The sequence below is a fragment of the Molothrus ater genome, chromosome 1, assembly GCF_012460135.2.
Source record: "Molothrus ater isolate BHLD 08-10-18 breed brown headed cowbird chromosome 1, BPBGC_Mater_1.1, whole genome shotgun sequence".
Classification (NCBI taxonomy): Eukaryota; Metazoa; Chordata; class Aves; order Passeriformes; family Icteridae; genus Molothrus; species Molothrus ater.
The window spans coordinates 118,572,722-118,597,888 of record NC_050478.2 but is presented as its reverse complement, the minus strand read 5'-3'; the positions used below and the strand labels follow the sequence as shown (position 1 = coordinate 118,597,888).

The window sequence follows — 25,167 nt, the reverse complement described above, 5'->3', positions numbered from 1 at the left end:
CCGAGCGCGCCGCGAGCGCCGGCAGCTGAGCCCGAGCGGCGGTGGCGGCGGCCGGTGCGCGGCGGGGGCCGGGCGGCCACAGGGCAGGGCAGCGGAGCAGAGCGGCCCGGAGACGGAGGGAAGGAGGGCGGCGGGCGCCGCCGGAGCCCGCGGCAGCTCTGACAGCATCGGAGAGCGAGGCGCAGTAGGGGCGAGAAAGGGGCCGCTGCGCGCCCCGTCCTTGCGGGCAGCGGCCAGGCCGAGCCATGCCTGACGCGCCGGGGCCGGGCCGGGGCTAAGGGCGGCCGCCGGGGCGCTGCGGGCACCGCGGGCAGCAGCGGGCCCTGGGAGGATCCCTGCCCGGCTGGAGGCGTTCTGAGCCGCCGGTGCCCCGCTACGTCCCTGCCCGGCTGTGAGAGAGGGAGCCCGGGCGGCTCGGGGGCTCCGTGCTGCGCCCCGCGGCCGTGGCGGCCCCCCCTATGGTGCGCGCCGAGGATGGCGGAGAGACGGCGCAGGTGAGTGCGGGACCGGGGCGCTCTGCGCTTTCTGCCCCCCTTCCCCTCCCGGGCAGTGCTGCCTTCCACGCCGCCGTCCCGAGCCCAGGTGCCCCCCCCGCGCTCCGGGATCCCGGCCAGGTGCTCCCCCCGCGCCCCGGGATCCCAGCCAGGTGCCGCCCCGCCCCTCAGCGCTGCTCTCGGCCTCCTTCCACCGCCCCGGCCTCGGCTGTCACTGCCCACCTCCCTCCCCCCTCCGGCACCCTCGCAGGTATCTCTTCTCTCGGACTTCTGGGCACCACCTCTCGGGTACAAATCCCGCCTTTCCCCTGGCAGCTGCTCTCACTTCTGTGCTTTCGCTCAGGTCGTCTTTGTTGTAGCTCACCTGGGCAGCTGCTCTTGTCAGTAACAACTACGTTGCCTCCGCAGTAGCTTTCCGTGCTGGTTATTTTCCTTTTGCTGGAGTAACACTTTTTCCTTTTCACCTCCCAAGTGGCTTTGGCACAGCCTTGATATAAGGTTTGGGCCTGTTGATTCTTTCAGTATGTTCAATGCACCTACTTTTTCTCAGCTGATATATTCTTTGACTGAAGATATCACAATCTAGCCTGAAATATTCCTGAGAGATCACATTTTGCACTAGAGCTCTAGCAGCTGCCCTAGATGGCTTTCATACATCTTTTGTTATATTGATACGAGAATGGGTGTGTCTTTGTTTTGTATTTAGAAGATGGTCTTGGAGAACTGTTTTGTCGCTATGGTTATTCCTGTCTTAAATCAGTTTCTGGAAAGTTATAAAGAAATATAGGAGAAAGATTAGGATTGGGAAAGGAAAGGATACTTGGTGAGTTATCTGTGGCATCTGGGGTTTGTTGTGAATGTATACTTTTCATGGAATTGGGGGTGGTTTCAAAGTCATGCATATTAAAACTGCTTTTGCATTTTCCTCTGACATGGGAAAAATTATAAGAGAATATTTTTCTGCAAAGCTGCAACTAAAACAAGAAAACAATGCTTTGGTGTTCTAGTTGTGTAAGCCACAAAGGGCTTTGCTTGCAGAGGCTGACTGCTGAAGCTATCTGTTCTTGGCTCGGAGACAGCATGTTTCTTGGCACTCCCAATCAGCATTTTGTAGTTTAAGGGACTTTCACCTGTGGTATTACAGTGGTTTCATTTTTGTGAAGCTTTAGATTGTATTATCTCTCCCATGGCTGTGGAGTGCTTTGATTTCATGATTGAAAGTACAGTGGGTTGTGGATAGCAGAGGAAGGTTTGGTTAGAGATCGGTAGCCCGAGGCGGATGTTGTGTCAGTGTCTGATGATGGTATCTCCAAAACTAAATCATTGAAGCTATGAGTTTTCATGAAAGTGCCTTCAAGACTTTTAATCTAGGTGTGAAGTAAGAAGAAAATGTAGTTGTTTTGCACCAAACGATATTAAGTTTAATCTCACATTCATTTAATGTTAAACTTCTCTTGTTTGTTGCAGTTGCAAGCTTGATTTTTTTCTTTTAATGGTCCTCAACTCAACTCAGAATTGCAAGGACAGCTAGTGCAGATCTCACAAAATATGTACTTTATTGTCCCAGATGTCTTATTTGATGAAACTTGGTGGATGCCTTCCACTTTGATGCAGTATTTTAGCAGTTTCATAACTGCAAAAGAATTGTCAAAGGAGCTATAACAACCCCATGTGTTTAAAAATCTTGTCTTTTTAATTGAAAACTTCAAGTGGTAGTCCCACTCATTAATCAGGATTTGATTTATAGTCTGTCATAGCACTGGTCTAAGCAAGACTCAGGACTAGGTGGTTGTTCAGGTGGAATGGAGGTGCAGAGAGGTTAGTGCCTGCTTGGCTGGCAGAGGCACCGGTGTGGCTGGAGAGCTCCTGATGCCGGGCTCTGAACCGCAGCTGCCCCCGGGCGGGGCCCCCACCTGCTCTGGCACTGGAGCGCTCATCGGCCTCACTGCTCCATGTGCACAGGGAGCCCTGCTCTGCTTTTGGGTCCCCGTGCACAGGGAGCCCTGCTCTGCTTTTGGGTCCCCGTGACTTTTCTCCTTACTGGAGACTGCTCACGAACCAGTTTGCAGTGGGTGAGGAGGTCGTGTTGACAAAGGGCTTTACAAGAAGGCCTGATTTTACTTGTAAGTGAACTGTATGGCCTGCTTGGTATGAAATGGTATTATGAGAAGTGTATTCCTAAGACAGATCCCTGAAGTTTGTCAAAGGACAAAAGAGGAGTTGGTCGGGAGGCAGAAAAAACTGTTACTTCTGAGTTTAAGTTCTGTTTTTGTAAGTCTTAGCCCACTTAATGCAAACCTCTTAAAGCGTTTGCAGCTCATTTTTTTTTTCTGAAAGTATGATGAAGAACTTGCTGTTGACCTTCCCACAAGTTTGCTGCCTTGTCTTACAGCAACTCAGCAAAGTTTTAATTTGCTTATGTTTTACTGCTGCATCATGAAGCTAAGTGAGGCGAATGCAGATGTGGTGTAGGATGTAGAAGCGAGTCTGCAGGAGTTGGGCACTTAGTATCCTGTGGTAATGCTTTTGAATTAAGTATGTCCTCGGTGGCTGACAGGAACAGACATAAAATGGGAGATAACAAATAACGGGTAAGTGGTTAATCAGCGTGCTGTGCTGATCATTGCATATTCTAGAAAATAATGGAGATACTGTCCATTGAATCTGTTCTTGGGACACCAGCACAGGTTAATTTCATTACTGGGAAAGGTTTTTTTTATACTTTTGATTAAAAAATTGAAGCAATTGTCAAGGATGAGAAGAAATAATTTTTGTTTTGAACCTGAATTTATTTTTTTTTTATCATGCTTTGTACCAATAATAAAATGGAGAAAAAAATTGCCCTGTGAAACTGCCTTTAATTTAAGTGATGTATTTGGATGGGAGTCCCTTCTTTGTGCCTTTGGTATAATTAATGCAGGGGCACAGCAGCTCTTGTTGTTAGAGCTAGGTTTCCACATGTGTTTGAATTTATGCTAACATGAGTCACTGACAGAAGTTTAAGCGATGATTCCATGAAGCACCTCCCTGTGCCGCCTGTTTGGAAGGCTTTGTTTATGCAGGTTGTGGAGTTCCGCGTTTCTCCAGTAGATGGAGCGGGATCTACGCGGAGTCGCAGCGGTACCTGGCTGTTCTGCGCTTCGGGGCTCAGCGCTGAGGCCCAAATTATTTATTCTGGAACATCTCTGTCTTCAAAGATTTGTATCTAATTCCTGTAACACCGAGGCAACGCTTTTAGTCAAGTCAGGAGCCCACGTAAAATCTCAAGTTGAGATTTACTTACTTAACATTCTTGTTGTGTTTGTTGTTTCACTTATGGAGGTGGATCATGAATGTGTTTTGCAGCCTAACACCACTCTGTAAGCTCGGTGATGTAAAATAAAGATGAAAAAATGTATTAGAAATACATGAATCTTAAAAAGTAGGTTTTACTTCAAATTTAAATCTTGTCTTGGAAGGAGTTATCTGTCCAGTGTGTGGCCTTGAAATTAAAATTAAATTGGTAATTTGACATGGTGAACTGCTAGAGGCAGACCTTGTGATCATGCAAATCCCATGTGTCATTTTAGAACAATATGTACAGATTAGAAAAAAGCTGCAAGTAATTAGAAAAAAAGGTTTTTCAGAGGTATTTTAAACTCTATTTTGATCTTCTTCACTCATCTGTTGTATTTTGCAGTGAGGAAGACGATGACTTTCAATATATGGATCATGACTATGAAGTACCACAGCAAAAAGGTTTGAAGAAGATATGTAGCAAGGTGAAATGGACCCGTGAAGAGGTAATACTTTTTTTTTGTTTTACTCTGATCCCTACCTGATCTTAGCTCATGAAATATATTATTATTTAGTATTGTATTGGGGTAGCTTGTAAAATTTATTGGCTGAGGTTATGTCTTAACAGGATGAAAGGCTAAAGAAGCTGGTGGAACAAAATGGTACAGATGATTGGGCTTTCATTGCTAGTCATCTACAAGTAAGTTGAATCTCTGTTTCAGTTAAGTTCTCTCAATATTTATTTACTTTGGTTATATGTCTAGCTGGGAAATGTAGTGAAATAGAATGAGAAGCACATAATAAAAACTGTTTTAGAGGATTCTTCTAAAACAGGCTTGATCTAGCTCAGACCTTGAAGAACCTTATGGGGTCAGGTGTTGTGATCATTTCAGACTATCAGTCTTCAGTGATAGTCTGAAATGATCAAAACACCTTCTGTTCACACTTGCTATTTGTTTTCATTATGGAATACGGGTTCCATCACTCATGGTGGCTATATATCCACAGTTCACAGATTGCTTCTGAAGCAGTTAGGAGAGTGGGTTGCATCTGAAAGATTGCTTGAAAGGAGCAGGATTAATTTTTTAACTGTCATAGGCAAGGGGGCATGTGTGTTTTATTTATTTATTTGTGTGTGTCTGTTGGGGTTTTTTGTTTGTTTGGGTTTGATTTTTTTCTTACAGTGATGACTGCTTGAGGTAACAGCTGAAAGTACCTACAACTAGAATTGATGGTGTTTGTTTCTCTTCTGAACAAATGTTATAAAATGCCTGCTATAGAATATAAGGCTGAAATCACTTCCTAGAAGTGGTATTGGATATTGAAATATTAGAAATCAAAAAAATTGCATCTCCTTCTACCTTTGAGGCTCTTACAATATTATGTGGGATGATGTGGTTGTATGAACTTCCACTGTAAGGTAAAAAAGGACTTGAATTCTAAATGCTGAACAACTATAACTTTGCATTGTTCTCATCATATTTTTGTGCAACTGTGGTGCTTCTATTTTTTTTCCAAGTGGAAAATATAGGTAGCAGGTAATAAACTCCAAGCTTCTAAATTTAAGTCATGCATAAGCAAATCCATATGCCTTACATGTACCTTATTCCCTTATAAGAATCAGTGAAATGAGTGGATGGCAGAGGAGAATATTAAGATGTTTGAAAATACATTAGGTGATACTGATTTGCAGGTGTAGTATAGAGTTGCCTTTAACAGATCTAACAGTTTAGTAAAAAATTCTCCATCTGAAAAAAAAATGTTTCTGGAGACAAAAAACTTGTTGTTCGGCTGGTCCCAAATGAGGTTGAAAGAACGTTCCCCAGTTATCATAGGAAATGTGCATAATCAGGTGCCTGCTGCAGAATCATTGATGTTGGAAGGAATTTCTGTAGATCATCTGGCTCACAGCCCCTGCTCAAGCAAGATCAGGCTGCCCAGGACGGGGCTTGGGTTTGATTCTCTCCACAGATGGAGCCTGCACAGCCTTTTTAGGTGACCTATTGCAACAGCCAAATAATAGAGGCTGGCATAATTCACACTCACCTTGTTACTGATGGTCTTTTGCTAGGAAAGCCAAATGTATCTTGAATTGTGAAGGCCCTCAAACTGCTGTGCTTTTAAACCCTCATTTCTTTGCTGGACTGGGCACAGATAAACCTTCCCTCTGTTCTGCCTGGAAAAAGTGAAGATGGCTTCAAGGTCACTCTCAAGAGTGAGAGTGTAGCTTGTAATCACTTTTGATTTTTTTTGTGTTCTGGGTGTTTTTTCTGGTCTTGCAGACTGCTACTTTAACTTCATCTTAGCATGGTAACACCTTTACTTGGTAAACAAGACGAGGAAAAACTTGAAATTGGTACTTGCTATCCAACAGCTTGCTCTGAAACAAGTAAATAATCATGTCCCAGTGTTAAAAAAATGTGCTGTCCTGGGGCAGGCTCTTACCTGTATATTTCTAAGCATTTGACCAACCCTTTCATATAGACAGTTTTTAGGAGGCGAAGTGAAGGTTACTTCTCTTTCATAACTGGGAACAATATTTCAAAAGATCCTTAGTGAGGCTACAGAAAGGCACCATCTGTCCTGACCAGCAAAAACAATGTTGTTTAATTAGTATATGTTAACTAAATTTGATCTAAATCTGTTTTCCTTAACACTCTAGTAAAGAGCTGAGAATACATTCATTTGGGATTTAGTGAAAAGTGTATTCTTTTATTTTAAAGGAAAAGTATTTCCTTAAAAAATTTCCCCCTTATTTAAGTTATAGATAATGTCAAAAATAGATCAACCACAAAGTTGAAAGTGTAGAGTAATGAGGACAAATATAAATATAAATTTTTCTTTAAAGATGAGTAAGTTCTGAATTTGATTATCAATTTAGTACATTGAAATAATTAAATGAGAGCTTAATGCAAGGTTGTTTTTCTTTCCAGCGAAGAGTTTTTTATAAGCAAATGGAATAAGAAATAATAAGGGAGAATTTAACGATTATACTTAGAACAAATTTCTAAATAAGTCTTTTAATTTGAAAAAAGCTAATAATTCATGGTAGAATATATTTGAGAGTATAACAGCTGTACTGCTCTTCTAAAACTGTTTCAGAATCGTTCAGATTTTCAGTGCCAGCATCGGTGGCAGAAGGTTCTAAACCCAGAATTGATTAAAGGGCCCTGGACTAAAGAAGAGGATCAGAGGGTAACAAAAGCTAATTGATACTTTGCTCTTTAATAAAATTGATGTATGACTGCTAAGAATGTGTACTTTTTTTAAAGTTCCATTTCCATGTAGTTGATGTCTGATGCATCTTGTGATGTGGATACTTTTATTACATTATGAGAAATGGAAAGAATTGGAAAGAAAAGGAAAAAATTGTCTCTTAAGTAGATGGAATGTTGGGTCTGCTCAAGCATTTAATTTCCCATTAGTGAGATTGCTGGCTGAATTACTGTAACTTACCAAGTAGGGGGGATGTCTTGGTAGCACTAAAGGACAAGATCTCTTTTACATCTTTTGTTCCTCAAAACCACCAGACTTGAAGGGTTTGGGAATAAGGGAAATTATTTCATAACCTACTGTTACAACCCTGAGATCAGCTCATTTAGTTAGGCCATAGTGCTAATAATGCCAAACTTGTGAGAGTGATCCCAGTATAGGCCATTGGACTCGATGATCCTTCTGGTTTCTTTTCAGCTCAGAATATTCTGTGAAACCATTTCCTTGTGTAAAGAAGCTATCAGTGGTTTAGGCTTCTTTTTCACCTCACTGTTGTTAATCCATACTGTAGCCTTTTGCCTGCACAATCTGGACTGCCTGGTAGGCAGATGCAAATACAGATTTCTTATGGTATTTCAAACTGGTTTCTTTTTCCTACTGTTTAAAACTGTTCTAAGATATTTTAAACTACTGTTTGCCAATTTATGAATATGGTCTTTCTAATCTATTTTTTTACAGTTTTCATTAGTCTTTTAAGAAAAAGCTCCTACTCTGTAAAAACTCCCAACCTTCATTCTAGATGTAGAGGTGTGGGTCTTTTCTCATGGATATTGTTGAAAATAGTCAAACACATTTACCTGTTTCTTTTTTGTCCTTTCCTAATGTCAGCTTATGCAGTGGGTGATAGAGAGGAAACTTCCAAATTTTCATCAGTATACACTTTTCATCAGTATACACTTATATTCTAAATAAGAGAGAGAGTTTGGAGTTAGTAATTTCTGATTTCTTGAAAAATCATTTTTAAAACCCCAAGTCACTGTGTGCCTCCTTAAGCCTAATATCAGTTGCCTATTAGAATGCTATTCTAAAATGTGTGTTTATCAGTGTTCTCAGCCTTTGATTAGGTAAATTAGGTTTTGAAATTATAATGTGCTTTCATCTGTATTGCAGGTTATTGAATTAGTTCAAAAGTATGGTCCAAAGCGCTGGTCTCTAATTGCAAAACACCTGAAAGGAAGAATAGGCAAACAATGCAGAGAAAGATGGCATAACCATCTCAATCCTGAGGTAAAAAAGTCTTCATGGACAGAAGAAGAGGACAGAATAATCTATGAAGCTCACAAGCGTTTGGGAAACCGATGGGCTGAAATAGCAAAGCTTCTTCCTGGAAGGTGCTTTTCAACTCTATTTGTGTTAAATGTTGGAATATGAAAAGTGCTCATCTCAGTACCTTTTCAAATCTTAACTTGTTAGTTAGAGAGCATCTGCTGAGACTTACATCAAAACATAGTTATCTCGATAGATGCTAAAAATCTTTCATATTTGACCTGTATTCTTAAAAAGATGTAACACCCATAGAAAGAGCTCTAACCATTTGAAGGTGTCTTCAGATTCCTCCTGATCACTTAAAAACCCTCTATAATAGAGCTGAGCTGAATTAACTGCAAGCAGTAGTAGAAAAGTGATTTTATATCAAACTTGATCTCAAAGTGCCTTCATTGGTATGTATTTGAGGGTGACTTTCCTGGTTTAAGATCACTTTTTTTTTTTTTTTTGGTGTAGCACTTGTTGAACTGGACACTTGTAAAAGAAAATCTTAGTAACCTTCAAAAGTCCAGACTTAGGAGTCATGCATTGCAAAGTTAGTTGGTTGTCATGAAGTCTCTAAGTTAGGCATTAATTGTATGCATTGTTTGCCTTATATTTCTTTCAAGTTTCACTGCCGATTTCTGTGGTTGTGGAAAACAAAATTTTAGTGTGTGATCAGTTTAATGAAGTAATTCTTTTACCTTGTACTGTTAACTGAAATTCAGCATTAAGCTGTCCCTTTCTGAATTCAGTTTATGTGTTGAAGAGGTGACTGTCTAGCTGTGCCTGAGGAATATCAGCATTTGTTACCTTGGTGTAACGAGGGATGCGTGCTTAAAAACTTTGTGTTTTGATGAAGTGCACAATCCACAGCTCACAGTAAATGCTTTGGAGGAATGAGAAGAGAATGGGTTGCATCTAAATAGAATTTTGGAGAGGGAAGATGAGTTTGACAGAAGAATTCCTATTTACTAGCTTGTTTGTTGTCAATAAATCTGACACTCTAAGCTAAAGACTGCTAAAGATCATAGACCTAGAAGAGCTGTAGAGTCCAACACTACTGGGATGAAAAAGGGGAATACTTCTTGGAGTGCCCTTAAATGAGAATGGGATTTTAACCAATTTTTGTTTCTGTGTACCTCTACCTAAGGCTAGGAATAATAATACTAGTGTTTTAGACAGCAATGCAGTTATAGTTTACTCTTGTCTTAATGTTTGTTTAGTGTTTGGAGTGATTTCAGCCTGCTTGTCAAAATGCCATGCCTGTTTTATCCTATCCACAATCAAGGGCATGAAGAGGTAGTAGGATGTTCTTCCACAAAGCTGCACATAAAATGCAGAGTGGGGGCTGCAGGCTGTCAGTTTTAGAAGAGATGTCTTCCAGTAGCAAACACCAGCCCAAGTGCCTTTTTTATGTTCTGGGACAGTGAGGTGATTTTCTTAGCTACCTGCACTGCAAATTTATAGCAGAGGGGTAAATAACTATGTGTTCATTCAATTATTCCAAGTATCTAAGAAAAAAGGCTCCCCATCATGATTACAGTCAGAACCAAGGCTTTCTTCTTTTCTGCTTTTAATTTCTGGCATACTTGAAGTTTAGTAGAAGGAAGTTCTAAAAAGAGGAGCTTTCTAGTCATTATGCCTAAACACTACTGATTACAGAACTTTCGATCTAAGCTGCTGGAGCTTTCTGAATTTGTGGCTTCAGATTAACATACTGTACAAACCCTGTCAATTGTGTCATATATAATTAATTTTGAGATATGGAAAGCAGTCACTGTTTTATGCTTTCATTTTAGGACTGATAATTCAATTAAAAATCACTGGAATTCAACAATGCGAAGAAAGGTGGAACAGGAAGGATATTTGCAAAGTGTTATAAAGTCTGAAAGTGCTAGTTCTGCTGAACTTCAGCCCCAACCTTGTCTGACTATGGAACACCTGCACACTCAGAATCAATTTTATGTGCCTGTTCAGACACATGTAAGTTCAAAATTTAGAACAATAAGTATCTCCCAGTTTCAAATAATTGATTTGATTTGAAACAAGAAACACATCTGAAAAAATTGAAGATCTGTTGAGTATTTTTGTGATTTTATGGCAACTCAGGATTTGTAAACCATAAATAATTAATATATAATAAACTAGAGTTAATTTTCTATCCTCATTTTCTTGAAGGTTTGTAAAATGTTTTATGTCTTTTTAGATTCCAGCATATCAGTATGCCTCACCAGAAGGCAGCTGTCTAGAGCATGCTCCATCTTCTTCCAACATAGTTCAGGTAAATTGTTAACAGCCTTCATAAATTAAAGAGAATTTACTGCATAGTATTATTCAGTAAAATGAAAAGATGTGTATCTTCAAAATGACTGTTAGTCTTTATCATTCACCTACATTTATATAGGTTCCTCTGTAAGTAAGCTTGCTAGTGTAGTTGGTACTTTTATGTAGGAAAAATGAAGCTCTGTTTCGCTATCCCAGGAACATGATGTTTGTGCTTATTTCTGACAGAAATATGGCTTAAAACATAGTCTACTTGTTAAATCTTGAGCTAAATTGTGGTGACCTATATTAATATTACCTAGCTTATGAGAGGTTTAAAGACAAGACTTTACTATTTACATCTATGTAATAAATATAACCCTATCCTGAAAAACTCAACTTACTGTGACTTACACTTCTGGCTGTGCTTTTTTGTTCTCATTAGGTTTTATTTCTTTGTCACTGATAAATATCTTTCAATCAGTTGCCCTTCTGCAGCATTCTAAATCCTGAAGAATTAAGGAATTTTAAACCAAATAGAAATTGGATATATTATTTCCTTTTGCTTTTTTCGGCTCACTTGGAATATACCTGAAATTCCTCATGTGGTGCAGAATGAATATAGATCTTGGTTTCTAATATGATGCCTTGGAAGAATTCTTGTTTATTTGGAATTAGTAAAAGAAGTAAAAGAAGACACAGGGAATAATACATGGATTTTTTTTGTGTTAGAGAGAGGAATTCTGTAGAGCTCTCTACCTAACCTGAAGTTTCCCTGTGCAGGTCATCTGTTTCATGTTGCATTTTCTTCCCTGATAATGGTATAGGAATACAAGTCGCAACAAAGCTCATTGGCTTTTGACAGTCTGAATTGCCCTACACAGAAAAGTATAAGATACTTTCTGCTCCTTGAAGTACTCTGTAAACTGGTGATAGCATATATCCTCACCTGTATTTATAGCAATAATGGAAGGTGTTAAGGAGGTTAAGAACAAACAAACCAATCAAAACCAATTAGTTAATTTTCTTTTCTGATAGTAGTGGTGGGATTGCTTGTATAAATACTGTGTCAGCAAATGCTGATTTGAAACACTTCTTGCACACTTAGTGAGGATGAATAACACAGAATTGTAGAAGGAATGTGAAACCACAAACATATAAAGAGTGTGCCAGCACTTGGTTCTATTAAAGATAGAATATAGTGACTTTAGTTTAGAATGTACTTTAGCACACAGATAACTTACAGGCCATATTAGAATCCAGTTAAAATACCACCTTACACACCACTTAACATCAGATCCGTCTCCTGGTAGTTAGAGTTGTTTCAGTTGTGGGTGACTTCTGTACTACAAAATGGGATACAGCCTGAACAGTTCTGTTCCCTCTCTGTGTGGATTCTTGTTAAAAATACAACTGTGTTATAATGCAGAATCTTTACTGTGAAGAGGAGGTGGAAATAAAAAGTAGTAATGGCTTCTTTCTTAAATTTTTCAGCAGCCATTTATTGATGATGATCCTGATAAAGAAAAGAAAATAAAGGAACTTGAATTGCTACTTATGTCAGCAGAGAATGAAATCAGAAGAAAACAAATGTCTTCTGTAAGGACTGTAAATTTCTCTAAATATTTGAATTTATGTTACTGAGGTTAATCCTCAGAAATTCAGTAATGGTTGTGTGGTTTAGTGTGGTGTTTTTTTCACCTGACCTTCTAAAATCAAACCTATGGCTGTTGCATTGGAAAACAAAAATCTGTATATTAGAGCTGAGACAACTTACTTTTAGTGCAGTTTTCTAAACTATGAAGACAGCAGCAATGTGACCAGCAATTTGGCAGTTCCTAAGACCCAGTATTTTAATCCTCTTCAGGAGGTGACATGTTTGATATCATTGCCATTCAGTTTTATGGATCAGCAATGTTGAGCCTCTGCCCAGTAGAGGTGAAAAATACATGGGTTTTGCCCCATTTGATTTTGAAATGTCCTGTAGATTATATTTTCCTCAAACTTCAGTGTGAGTGCTTGCAATACTTAATACCCACATTTGGACATGACAAACACTAAATAAATATGCACTGTACACAATTTGTGTGTAAATTCAGTGGAATTTCCCTAATTCCGTAGAATTAGGGTGACTTGCAGATGGCAATCACTGATTTCTTCAGGGGGCTGTGCGTATCAGACACCTAACTAACCCAACCGTATTGATCACTAGTTTAGGTTACAGGTGAACTTCAGATTTTATGTGGCAGAGTTATTCCTGGCATTCTTTTGAAACAGTGCAGTTCTGCTTATCTAGTAGCATGTGGTTTGCTTCTAGATTTCCAGTGAAAATGAAAATTTGTTTCTTGAGTACTAAGCAGTCTACTGATGTGGGATAACCTTTTAGAAGTTTACTCAGCTATTAATGCAAAATCTGCATTAAAAAAACCCAGATCAAACAAGTAGTATTTCACACTCTAGAAACATTTTCTTATCTTAAAATTAGACGTTCAGTGTTCTGTACTGAAGATGACTTCATATACTGGTGTTCAGGTATGCAGGAAACTTGCATCAGAGATGGCTTCCAATACAGCCCATAATTACCTAAGTTGTGAGTGTGTATAAGATATGAATGTGAGGTAAGATAAAAATCTTTGAGAATGTTGAGCATGTTAGTGTAAAGAGAAGGCTAATTTCTTTAATTGAAACAGATAATTAGTATTTGAAAATGCCAAAATTAATAGTTAGTCTTTCCACACACTACTTCTTTTCCCACCCTGCAGTCACATAATTGACTCTTTTCAGCCTCTAAGTTGAATAAGATTAATGTGTTTCTTCACAATTTTTTAGCAAGCTGGAAGCTTGTCTTGTTGGTCTGGAAATTTTATCATGGAGGATTGTATGCCTAATACACTAAGTAGTCTTGAGGAACAAACAAGTAATTTCTACAGCATGGATGAGACCCGCATCACACCTGTTCAGCAGAATTCACCACCTAAGTATTTGGGTGTAGAAGCAAATAGAATGTTAACACCTCTACAGACCATTCCAGAATTTGCAGAGGCACTAGATCTTATGGAAATCGTAAGTTTGTATTCCTTGTTAAAAATAAATGTTTAATTAGGAGTGTCAACTTACGCAATATGTGTAAAATACTCTTAAATTACCTTATTTTGTATTCGTCTATAATTTCTGCTTCTCAACTGCTTTATTGCCTGTTTGGAAAGAATTGTATCTTAAAATATCCAGTGTTTTATGATTGTATGAAAGACACAGAGAGAATAATTCAGAATATGCCTTGTGGAGGTAGAGGGCTGATAGATTGGCTTGGACATGCTGAAGTAGTCTTGGATAAGCCTGCTTGTGTTTTGCCCCCTGCCCCACAGGATCCGGTAGCATGGAGCGATACGTGCTTTGAGCTCTCTGAGGCCGTTGTCTCCCCTGTCAAGCCGGCCCCAGTGAAACTGATGCGGCTCCAGCACAGCGACGGGGCTGCCGAGTGCCAGTATAATGTCGGCGTGATGCTCGATGGCAAAAACCAAAGCAGCATCAGTGGGGATGAGGAAACAGTTTTTTCATCAACCTCAAACAAGTTCAGCAATCCACCTGCTATCCTGAGAAAGAAGAAGAGATTGCGTGTTGGGCAGTCCCCGGTTCCCGAGCTGAATGACGGTTTGTGTAACGATGCCGTCAATGTGGCACTAAAGCGCACACCAGTGAAAACACTACCGTTCTCTCCATCACAGGTGAGTGTGGTTTCTAAATACTGCTAAATGTGAAGACTCTGCTGGGTGGGTTATAAATTGTAATAGTTTCTTCCTGGTAGTGCATTGTAGCCTAAATAAACATGTCAAAAAACTTCTTAAAACATCTGCATAAGGGTAAATATATTAAAGATATACTGCTAAACAGCCTCTGTTTTGAAGACTAATGGGGAAGGCGGTAGCAGCAGTGGCAACCTGTGTCTCAGCTTGTACTTTCTCATGCAAATAATTGTTGATAGAGACCTTTTGTTTCTGTGACCTAATTAAGGAGTGGGGATTTTAAGAAGAAAATCAAGGTTTCAGCAATAAGTGCAAGTCAAGAATAGAGTATTGGGATTTGTCAGTAAAAGTCTTCAAGATATATGTATATAATTTGGAGGGTTTAGCTGTTCAGCACAATGGTGAAATTTTGTCTTGTAAGGTTGCTTTTTTTTTTTTTTTTCTTCTTGTGCTTAGTTTTTCAACACTTGTTCTGGAAATGAACAATTTAACTTTGAAAATCCTGCATTTACATCAACTCCAATCTGTGGGCAGAAAGTTCTTATTACGACTCCTTTACACAAGGAAATGACACCACAAGATCAAAAGGAGAATGTGGGGTAGGTTTATTACATTAAACATCTGGTGGTGTTATTAAATTTAAGTTTAATACACATGGGGTAATGTTACGGTCATCTCAGTACTTTCAGATGCATGGTGGTGATATCTGTTGTGTAAATGAAAGTATTTTAAAATGTTTCTTAGATTAATTTTATTACATTGCTAATGATAAAATATTAAAATATGCACTTATGAATGTTTTTCTATGCTTGAATAGTTTTAGAAGTCCTACAATGAGAAGATCTCTTTTGGGTTCAACACCAAGGACACCAACTCCTTTTAAGAATGCTTTGGCTGCTCAGGAAAAAAAGTATGGTCCCCTCAGACTTATGGTATGTGGTTATACTGTTTCTCTTCTTTGTTGAAGTCTAAATGCCCTCTTAGTTTTGAGGTATTGGAAGCCTCAGTGTGATCTTAAAAAGCATTTACTTATCCTAGAGAACAGCTAGAATGTGAATCAAAACCACTTTGGATGTGGTTGTTAGACTTGTATCCTTCAGTGTAGTATGAAGGCATGGTCTTCTTGAATAGTAATTTAGTACATATAATCATTTGATCCACAGTAATCTTAAATGCATCAGTTTCATGTTTGTGAGTTGTTTTAAATTTGCCTATCCTTGCTAAAACTGTATCTCTTACAAGGTGGCTGCATAAATGCCTGAAATTTAATACTTTAGGATTCTATTTTTTCAAAAGAAAAATTATAAATCAGAGAATGAATGGGTGTGGGTCCTCCAGCTGGGTAATCTGGTAAGAGCAAACTGCTGTAGTTGAGTATGACTGGCCTCATTATTTTAAAGAACTTTCACATTTCACTTGAAAAACTGCATTATCTTTGTATCCTCTGGGCTATGTAAGAGCTGAGTTGTTCTTTGATTTTGGTGCTTCTACAGCACTAGGACTGAAACTAGGTGTTTACCACAGTATGGTAATCTTGACTGATGTTTGCAGTTTTCTTCATCCTAAATCTCAAAATTTTAGTATAGCAGTTCATGATCCTCTGATTCAGCTGGCTGTCACACACTTCTTTTTTTTTGTTTTGTTGACTATGGATAATGTTACCTTTTTTTGTTAGTTTGTTCCAAATGAATTAAATTTTTGTTCTCTTCCTAGCCTAGCTAAGGTATGTTAATGCATAATAACTTTTGGAATTCAGGAGACATATGCTTTTCAAATTCTGAAAAGATTCCAGCCAATATATATTGACTGCTTCTTTTCTGCAAACACAGAAGGTAGCTCAGACTTTGCCACAGGGCTTGGCACCATCTGTGTTACCCTATAGATTCACAGTCCCTCACTATGCAAATGCAGTGGTTTGGCATTCCTGTTTCTGTCCACTATTAACCTCCTGTTCAAAATCAAATTTTGAGGGCTTAAGGGAATTCTTCTCCTGTTGGTATACAAAGGAGCCATCTGTATGGCTTCTGTGAAATTCTGTACTGTACTTAGGACTATCAATGTCTTATTCAAAGATTTGTGTTAAAATTGGTACAAATTCATTTCACAACAACAGTTACACATTTCCAGTACAGTTTTTAGTATGTTTTTATGCATGTATATATACATATATGGGTTTTATGTAGGTATTTAGTATATATAAATTACTTTTATCCCTTTTATCAGTGGATAACGATTTGCAAACAAGTAGTTTGTCTTCTTCAATGCTACCTTGCATTTTTTGAGGCCTTGTGTGCATATATATGTTTTACCTGGCTAAAAATAATGTGGAGTAAAATGAACTTAAAATAATCTTCATAGCCTTGAAATGTAGCCCTGTGGTTTTTAACTACAGTAGCTTAGGTCTTTTCATGCTATGTTTTGCAAGATCTCTTTTCTGGCCTACATTAGCTGAAAGTAGAATGTTGTAAGAACTGGCCACTAATAGACTTCCTGTATTTTCTTCTTCAATTTTAATTAATGTCTAGTCACAACCACTTGCCTTCTCGGAGGAAGACATTAGGGAAGTTTTGAAAGAGGAAACTGGAACAGATATATTTCCCAAGGAGGAAGATGACACTTTGTATAAAAACTGCAAGCAGGAGGTAATATGACAATAGTAATTTCAAATAGGTAATAACTGCTTTGAAATAATATTTTACAATTTTTTTTTTTTTTTTTGCAAAATGTTTATTTCAGCACAACTTTTCTAAAAAAGTCAGAAAATCACTGGTCCTAGATCCACAGGATAAAGAAGAGGTTGGGGCCCAGCGTTTGACAGAAGATAATAGTTTAGATGTACAGGTAAGAATTAAACTAAACTAATCTAACTGAAGAGCATCACTGGCAGCAATATTAATATGGAACTGTGTATCTTTTGTTCTGCCCATTAAAATAAATTTTTGGACTGAAGTTGCTAGATTAATGCATCTAGAAAGTGAAAAGTACCTTCAGTTTGAAATATTGTTTTAAGTACTTAAGAAATAGGTGAGCACTGGGCTTGAATTCATGCATGAATTTTTCCTTCAGAGTAGGTAAAATAATGTGAATGCTTTACAGGTTTATAGCAAAGCTGTTTCCATGCTGGTTGTCTATAAACTTTAGCTTACACAGCATGTTGAAATTGTCTGTAATATACCAGGAAGGTGACATTTGCTCCTGTGCTGTGCATGTTTGAGTCTGGCAAATGAGTTCTAAAAATACCTAATTGCATATTAGGCAGCATGTTCTTCCTGCTTCACATAGTAGGGGAATACTTTAACAAATATCAAGCATGTAAAAGATGAAGTTCGTGTGCTTCTTCTGCCTAAAGGAATTTGAGTACTTCTGCCTTAACAATCAGGACATGAAGAAATCAGATATGAGGCTATTTTGATCCCTCTTCTTAAAAAGAAGCTCAATGTTTTTTCAGCTGAGCAATTGAATAGCTTACTCTTTAGTCTTGTAGGAAAACTTTGTTCTAATGAGTTCTTAATGCATGTATGTGTTTAATGCTCAAAGAGTAAACGTCTGTGATTCTTGATGAGGTTTAAGGCTATGTACAGGATGTAGGTGCCAAATTCCTTAAAAAGTCAGTGTAAGGTGCTTAGGTCATACTCCTTTCTAGCTGGTTTTCTAAATTCCCTTCTAAAGTGCCTCTTAGACTCTGTGCCTGCCCAGCCTTGGAATCTTCCTGCTGGGTATTGGGTGCTCTGCCACCTAGTGGGAATTGCCAGCTTCCCCAGGAACATCTTTTGGGAGGAGCAGCAGTGCTGCAGCCATTCCAGTCATGACCAAAATGCCTGCTGTTCTTAGTTATGTCTTGTTGTCACACATCATTGTGGATCACTGAGTCCAGGTTAAGATACACCGTGATGTTTTGGTCTCTTAAAGGCTGGGGACTGGGGAAAAGTTGGTTTTTCCTGCATTTTTATAAGGAATGCTGGTGGAACAAGAACATTCACTCCTAGCAAGAGAGATAGTGGTAGTATCTTATTTAAAATGAAAAATATACCAATCTTTAAGTTGAAATTGTGTGTCCATGTGATGATAATTTAGGAATAAGGTCTGAGGAAGAATAAATACTTAAAGGTGGTTTAATGCAATTTAATGGGGTGTTTTTGTAAGCAAGCAAATACTTAGCCATTGTTACTGTGAACTAACTTTTGGTCTTTAAAATTGACATATATCTGTCTTCCACTTTTGTATACTGAAGCTGAATTAATTTATGTTTATTTCCATAGACATTACCAATATATAAAACTCTTCTGGAATGATCCATCAGTGCTTATTTCAGTTCTTAAAGCGGTTCCTCCCCCTAAAATTGATGTGACTCTAGTCTCCTTGTCCTGACTTTCACAAGGATTGTCCTAGACATGAAAGTGAGGGTTTTTTTTCTTTTAAACTGTTCAGTGGTTACCACCTTATCAAATCTTGTTCTTTACAAAATATATCGGAGTGGCATGGCTTTAGAGTAAAGAAACTGTCTACTCAGTGATACCTAAACCATGCTTGCAGCTGCTTGTTGTACTATGGATCTCAGTATGGACAGGCTAGTTCTTCATGTACTTCATTACATTTTCTTTTCAGATTCTTTCCTAGGGTCTTTCTGATGGTATTTACTTTATTTACATTTTGGCTTCTCTGAAGACAGCATTTGAAGTCTTTTTGTATTAACTACTAATTATTATTCCTGTTCTTTACTCTTTTTTTTGTCAATAGTCCAAAAATGCATATACCACATCTTTATTAATGACACCATTGTTGGAAATACAGGACAACAGATGTAACCTGACATCAGAAAAACAGGATACAAATCCAGCAAACAAAGCAAATGCAGTAATTAAGAAGAAACTGAATGCATGTGCTACAAAAAATGTCAAAATGGAGAAAACTCTTCAGGTCTGGATGCAAAGAATTCTGTTCATTCTGTTAGTGGGTTAACAAAGAAATTTTGTATTGCTTTATTTCTGTCTTGCGCTAATATCTAGAATTGTTGAAAGCAGTGATCCAGTTTCAGTGTTTCTGTGATTCTTATTTCTTGTAAGTTGGTCATTTTTCTGCAAAGTGTTTATTCATAGCTAAGTTCTTCAAACACAACCCTGATGTTTCACACTTTGGTTCAGTGAAACAAACTGATGTTTCACTAAGATTTGGATGTGGGAGGTAAAAAAAACAGGGTAGGGGGAGACCAACAAAACAGCTTTGGGTGCCCAAGACTAAGAGTTAGAAAACTTGACCTGGTGCAAACCAAACTTCTTTATGACTTCAGTTTCTCAAATTTGTCTGGTGCTTACTCTTCATAATAAGCCCAGTGGGATTCAGTAAGCAGAGTTTATCCACAGATTCTGTTTGGTAATTATTCTAGTAACAGGCCTGTTCTTTTACATACATATATTTTCTGTACTGGTAAAACCACTGAAGCTAGTTTTCCCTCTGTCCTGATCACCAGCTTTAAGAAGAGATTTCTTTGACCTGACTTTGTACCAATTCCAGTTTGTCCAATAGGGAGCTAATGTATAAGGTATTTTTGTCTTCTCAGAATATCTACTCTGTATTAATAAAAAAATTTGAAAACCCAGAAGACAGGACACCTGGAGCCTGATCTTCCATATTCTACTTAATTGCTTTAACAATGATGTTTTTAAGTAGAGAGACAGCAGTATTGCTTTCTGATCTTTTCTTATGAGGAAGATGAACAAAGTTCATTTAATTGTGATATTAAAAGTAAAAAAAAAAAAAAAGGAAAAATTTCTTTTTTCTTTTGCTGTGAATTGCAGCAAAGGTGAATACATCTATCTAACCCAGAAGTATGGTCTTCAGAATACTTAAAAGGGGAGCTTAGTCATAGTATACTCACAAATATTTTCACTGAACCATCTTTTTTCCTTTTTCTCTTTCCCCAGAGAAAATCCCTCTGTTTTGTGGCCTCTCTAACCCCAAGTCCCTTCCATGAATCAAGTTCTGCTAAATTTACAGAGAAGCTCAAACTGCTAATTTTCTTTGTGAATCAATATGTGGAACTGATCCTTTGGATCAGTTTCCAGCTCCATGTGGGAGGGAGAGGATCTTGCATTCTTCATCAAGCTACAATCAGCCAGTGTCAGATCCAATTTGGAGCTGAAATGAATCAGCTTGAGATTCAGTACCTTATGTGAAGATGTAGGCTTTGCTTCATGGAAAAAGCAGGACTAGTAGCTTAATTATTCTTCCATTCATCATTGTCATTCTCAATTCCTTTGCTGTTTCTAATATATTCCCCAAAAATCTGACCATTCTTCCACAGCCGTCACTTGGTTCAGTGAAGTTCTTCACAATCTTCTTTTTCAGTTCCCAAATCATTTTACCTTCTTGGTGTCTCCAGACAGCTGTCAGTAATGTGTTTTTCTGCCTGTTGAACTTTGTGCATTTAAAGAGGAAGATATTCAAAGAGAAGATAACTTAATTAGCTTCCCTTTTATGTATTAATTGTTGAACTGGTTAGACTCTCTTGAAGAATGTTTTTCATTTTGTGTGTTTGAACTCAAAGCACAACCCAGATGCACTGCTGGGGAGCTGGATTTAAGGGGTGATGAGGGAGCTCTGTCACAACTTTTAGGTACTGTACTGTATAACTGGATCCTTCTCAGTAAAATATATTATTGCTAGGCTTTAATAATTTAGTACTACTCTGAAACATTGTATGAGAATTGCTTAAGTATTTTAGTTTGTTAAAAGAACCTTTTTAACAGAACTTTATTTTATGCAGCCAAGTCGTGATTGGGAGGCAGTTGTTTATGGAAAAACAGAAGACCAGCTTATCATGACTGAACAAGCAAGAAGGTATCTGAGCACATACACAGCTACCAACAGCAATTCAAGATCTCTGATACTGTGATGGTCACTGCAGCTGACAACCATCTCTTTCCATTGAAACTGAAACAATGTTGAAGGCCATTCCCGTGCCATAGTTGGGAATTGAGTCTTTGAGAGAGTCTGCCAAGGGAAACCTTAAAGCTACCTTAAAGCTTCCTTTCTTCTTCTGACTGACAAAGAACAGACACGAAGCTCTTGCATTCTTTACGAAGGGATACCGCAAACAGTTCTGCAATGATTTTTTTAGATATTAAAAGAGTAATCCCCTAAAATATAAAGAAGGGTAAAATACATTGCAGTACTGACAACATACAGTTTTTAGGTCTATTTTTCATATTTATTCTTTTGACTTGCATCGCTTTTTTATCTGTTAGAGCATTTTCAATATAGAGTAGGTTTATAGGTTGTTACTGGTTTCCAAATGAGCAACATACATGACTGAATGTGCTTTTGCTTATGTAGCATTTTCTAGTATATAAAGAAACACAATGGAAAGGAGTACAAAGGAAGGATAGAAAGTTGCACTACTAATTTTTTTTGGTATGCTGCAAAACAATGAAATTAACTACAGTGTTAAATATATTTATTTGCAAATGGTACTAGAAGTAGGCAGAGGGGGGTGAATTAAGTTTAGTGTAAAGCATCAGTATTTTCTTCATAAATCTCAAAATGAGATGATTGTTGAATGTATTGTACAGTATGTAGGAACAAGCAAAATTTTGTAAATTGGAAAGGAGTCTGTTTTTATAATTTATTTCCATTTCAAAGCTTAAATGTAGATATTTATATGTATGCAGGTTGTCTAGAGGCCAATGTTGTTTCCTGTTAAAACAGCTAAGATGGAAAAAGGACAAGTTTAAAATATATGAAATGGCAGAAGAATTACAGTGGTGAAGTGTAAAAATCTATACTCTATGTTACATCTACATAAAGATTGCACTATAGCCCTAAAATCATGTTGGTCTACAACATAATTACAAGGTATTCCTATATTATACAGCAGCTGTTCCTGTACCTTGTTTAAATATATTTAGAAAGAAATGGTGGGGTCTTATATGTGACCGAGGAGTACTTTGTCCTGCATAGGAACTAAAAACTAATGCATTTACAATATGTATATTTTATTCCTTTTTTTTTTTTTTTTGAAGAAACTTGGCACCTTGGATCTCAAAACAATTTATCTGCACTTAACTTTGACCATTATATACTGACTAAATGTTTGAAGAGCAAAGAGAACATTCTTTTATTTATGAAAAGTCTTTGTCCTTATTTAAAGGTATACAGGTCACAACACTTGCTTTAGTTGCCTATTTTAGGTATTTGCACTTATTTTATGTCTTTATTTTTGGTTTTGAAGGAATGTTTTGGTTTGCTTTTGTTGTAGAGATTTTTATGTAGTTAATTTCGAGCAAGTTATAATGGAGTGCTCTCAACAGAATACTGACAGGTAAATAGAATTGTACACTGTAGTTTTAGTTATTTATAATTCAAACACTCTTCCTCTCCACTCCCGGGTGTGCTGCTACAGATCGTGGCAGAATCGGCTTGCTGCTATGAGAGATGGAAAGAGCGAGCATCATATGCACTGTATGTAAAATTACACGATGTCAGGTTCTCTAGTTAACTTTATGAGATCAACCAGTACTATGCAGGGTGTGGAAAGTGTTCCTAACACTTTAATATCAGAGATGGTAGAGAAGAATTAATTAATGGAGAAATTTCACATGTGATGAGTCGCACAAGGAAGGTAATGGGTTCTTAAACTTTTTTAAAGCATCTCAAAGCTTATACAATCCTTGTTTTTATGAGCTTTTTGATATTGGCTCTGATAGTAATAGGCACAAACATTTTTAGCAGTTTTTAATTCACATCAAAATTTTAAGGGGGGCGGGAATCCTATTATAAGCAAGGGATCAGAAAATGCCCATCATGCCAGGATTACTCCTCACCTAGCAAAATTTAAAGGAGTCAATTGGAATTCTTGGCAGTACTAGATTTAGCTGTGCATTACCAGAATGGATTTAACAGCAACATGTAATGCTGGAGACAACATTTAATTCACAAAAAATGAAATCAGACATTAAGACAGAATGACTATCTAGAATCTGGATGGTATGTTGAAGTAGAAATGGTATCTTCAAAGCTACCTATACCAAGTTTAAGCATAGATTTATGGTAAGTAGTCATAATTTGTGTTGGTATTGGTTGGATCGTTTAGTTAACTCCTACTTTGTTGCTTTAGCAGGAAGGTTTTAATCTTTCATATGTCAGGCATCTTATTACTTTTTGAATGTTGTGTGCATTTGCATTTCTTTCAGTTTATAGGTAAATTGTACATGCAGCAGCCAAACTTGCATGAAACCTAAATACATATTACACCATATTTTTGTTCTAAGGTTTGACATAACGTGCAACAAATGCCTTGTTTATCTTAGTTTTTGTTGTACTACAAACTTTTCCTTTATGTAAGAGGATCTCACAATACAGACCGTGTTAATGTCAGAAATAAAGCATCTATGTACCAGGTTACTGTAAGTGTCTTTTGTTTGAAAGCTGTAACACTCAGTCCTCTTAAAGCAACGTGTATGTATGTGTGCCTGTGGAACTGCAAGAGACCTGTGTTTTCTGGCCTGGGCAGAGACAGCAGATGTGGAAATGAGTGGGTTACACAGCAGGATGGAGTCCCTTGGCAGTGCCTGACCTGCTTCAATACAACCTGCATGTAAGCCTACTTGTACCTGATTATCAGTTTATATTTGTCTCTCAAAGCTGTAACACAAAATTTTAGGTATAGAAGACAATTTGAGTGATGAATGCTGATAGTGTAAAGCTCTAGTTACATTCCTTTCATTTGTAGGATAGAGGTATTTTAGTATGTGTGCCTGAGTCTTGGGAGGTAAATGCAAGTGTAAGGTATGCAGTATGATTTTTTTTCCCCTCCCCTAAGTAGTTCTCACATACATGTATTAATCTGAGTTAGTGTTAGACTTAAACTCTCTTGATCGAAACATGGGCATTCAATGCAAAATTTCAGTTTCCTTTCCCAGTTTTGTCACAGTATAATTGATAACTAAGGTAATCTGTTGAAGAAAAAGGACAAGAGGGACTAACATGAGCCACTTCTTCAGAAATAGGTCCTGGTAATTTGTATCATCTAGCTTTAAGCTGTATGAGCAAACTCTTGACTGTTCCAGGGGCTTTGGCTGTCATAGCCACTGTATGAGTAACCTGCAGACATGCTTGTGCTTGTTTGCAAGTGAAGTTTTCCATCACTTGGGACAAGTGAGGTGGACTGACTAGAGCTGTTGTTTGTGCTGGCTGCTGATGTCTGAAATGGGAGCAAAGTGTAGGTAGAGGAAAGCAAAGTCTAGTGATGTAGCAAGTTCATTTTTCTGAATTGAATTTTCTCAGTGAAACAAAGTAGAGCAGATGGACAGCAAATAAGGCAGGTTTGGCAGGAACTACACTCCCAAGATTTATTATATGAAAACTCAGGAAGTTTTTCTTATGAGTCTGACTTACTTGGAGGAAATGGTCTTTAGGAATTGATTGGTGAGAACAATCCCAGTTCCTACTGCTGTTAATCAGATTTCGCATGAGAATGACTCTACTAGGTTTGCACCAAACTAGAACTATTCCAATGCTGTGAGTGAATCAAGCTTTATGAAATAACGGGTTTTAACACTGAATGTTCATGGACCCACACCAAGGTTGCACCATACCTTGTGTGACCAAGACGCACAATGCCAACAACAAAAATTTTGAAACTGAAATAGATCCTTGCATTTGGTTTTGTAACAATACTCTGGTAAAGGTTCAGTACCTAGACAGAAAATACACTGATGTTTTCTAATGCTAGACCTCATGTAATTTTTTTTCATAAGTTTCCTTGACATTGGATAAGCTGAAGCTTCACAGGCTTAAATGCTTACTTTCCATGAGGAAGCTGTGGATTACTGTTTCTGAGCCAGCAGAGCCAAAAGGTTCGTCCCTCTTGAAGC

At 38.0% G+C, this 25,167-nt stretch overlaps 1 protein-coding gene across 2 annotated transcripts; it reads left to right on the top strand.

Annotated features, from left to right (window-relative positions):
- Window positions 1–413: 413 nt before the first annotated feature.
- MYBL1 (MYB proto-oncogene like 1) lies at window positions 414–23,690 on the top strand. 2 transcript variants are annotated; one of them, XM_036395129.2, is made up of 16 exons: window positions 414–494; window positions 4,174–4,276; window positions 4,399–4,470; window positions 6,873–6,965; window positions 8,154–8,374; window positions 10,091–10,274; window positions 10,498–10,572; window positions 12,048–12,152; window positions 13,383–13,616; window positions 13,919–14,278; window positions 14,753–14,895; window positions 15,114–15,228; window positions 16,822–16,938; window positions 17,033–17,137; window positions 19,034–19,213; window positions 21,060–23,690. In XM_036395129.2, exons 1-16 carry the CDS (start codon window positions 475–477, stop codon window positions 21,186–21,188), a joined length of 2,256 nt encoding a protein of 751 aa, XP_036251022.1. In that variant the 5' UTR covers window positions 414–474; the 3' UTR covers window positions 21,189–23,690. The 2 variants fall into 2 exon arrangements, with proteins under 2 accessions (XP_036251022.1, XP_036251028.1); XM_036395135.2 differs by lacking the exon at window positions 19,034–19,213.
- The last annotated feature ends 1,477 nt before the right edge of the window (window positions 23,691–25,167 follow it).

What these genes read in the sequence shown, in the direction of transcription:
- MYBL1 (XM_036395129.2), top strand. Translation starts at nt 475, where the DNA reads ATGGCGGAGAGACGGCGCAG. An exon ending in GCAAAGCTTCTTCCTGGAAG is followed by an intron (nt 8,375 to 10,090) that starts GTGCTTTTCAAC and finishes CTTTCATTTTAG; the next exon opens with GACTGATAATTCAATTAAAA. An exon ending in ATGGTCCCCTCAGACTTATG is followed by an intron (nt 15,229 to 16,821) that starts GTATGTGGTTAT and finishes ATTAATGTCTAG; the next exon opens with TCACAACCACTTGCCTTCTC.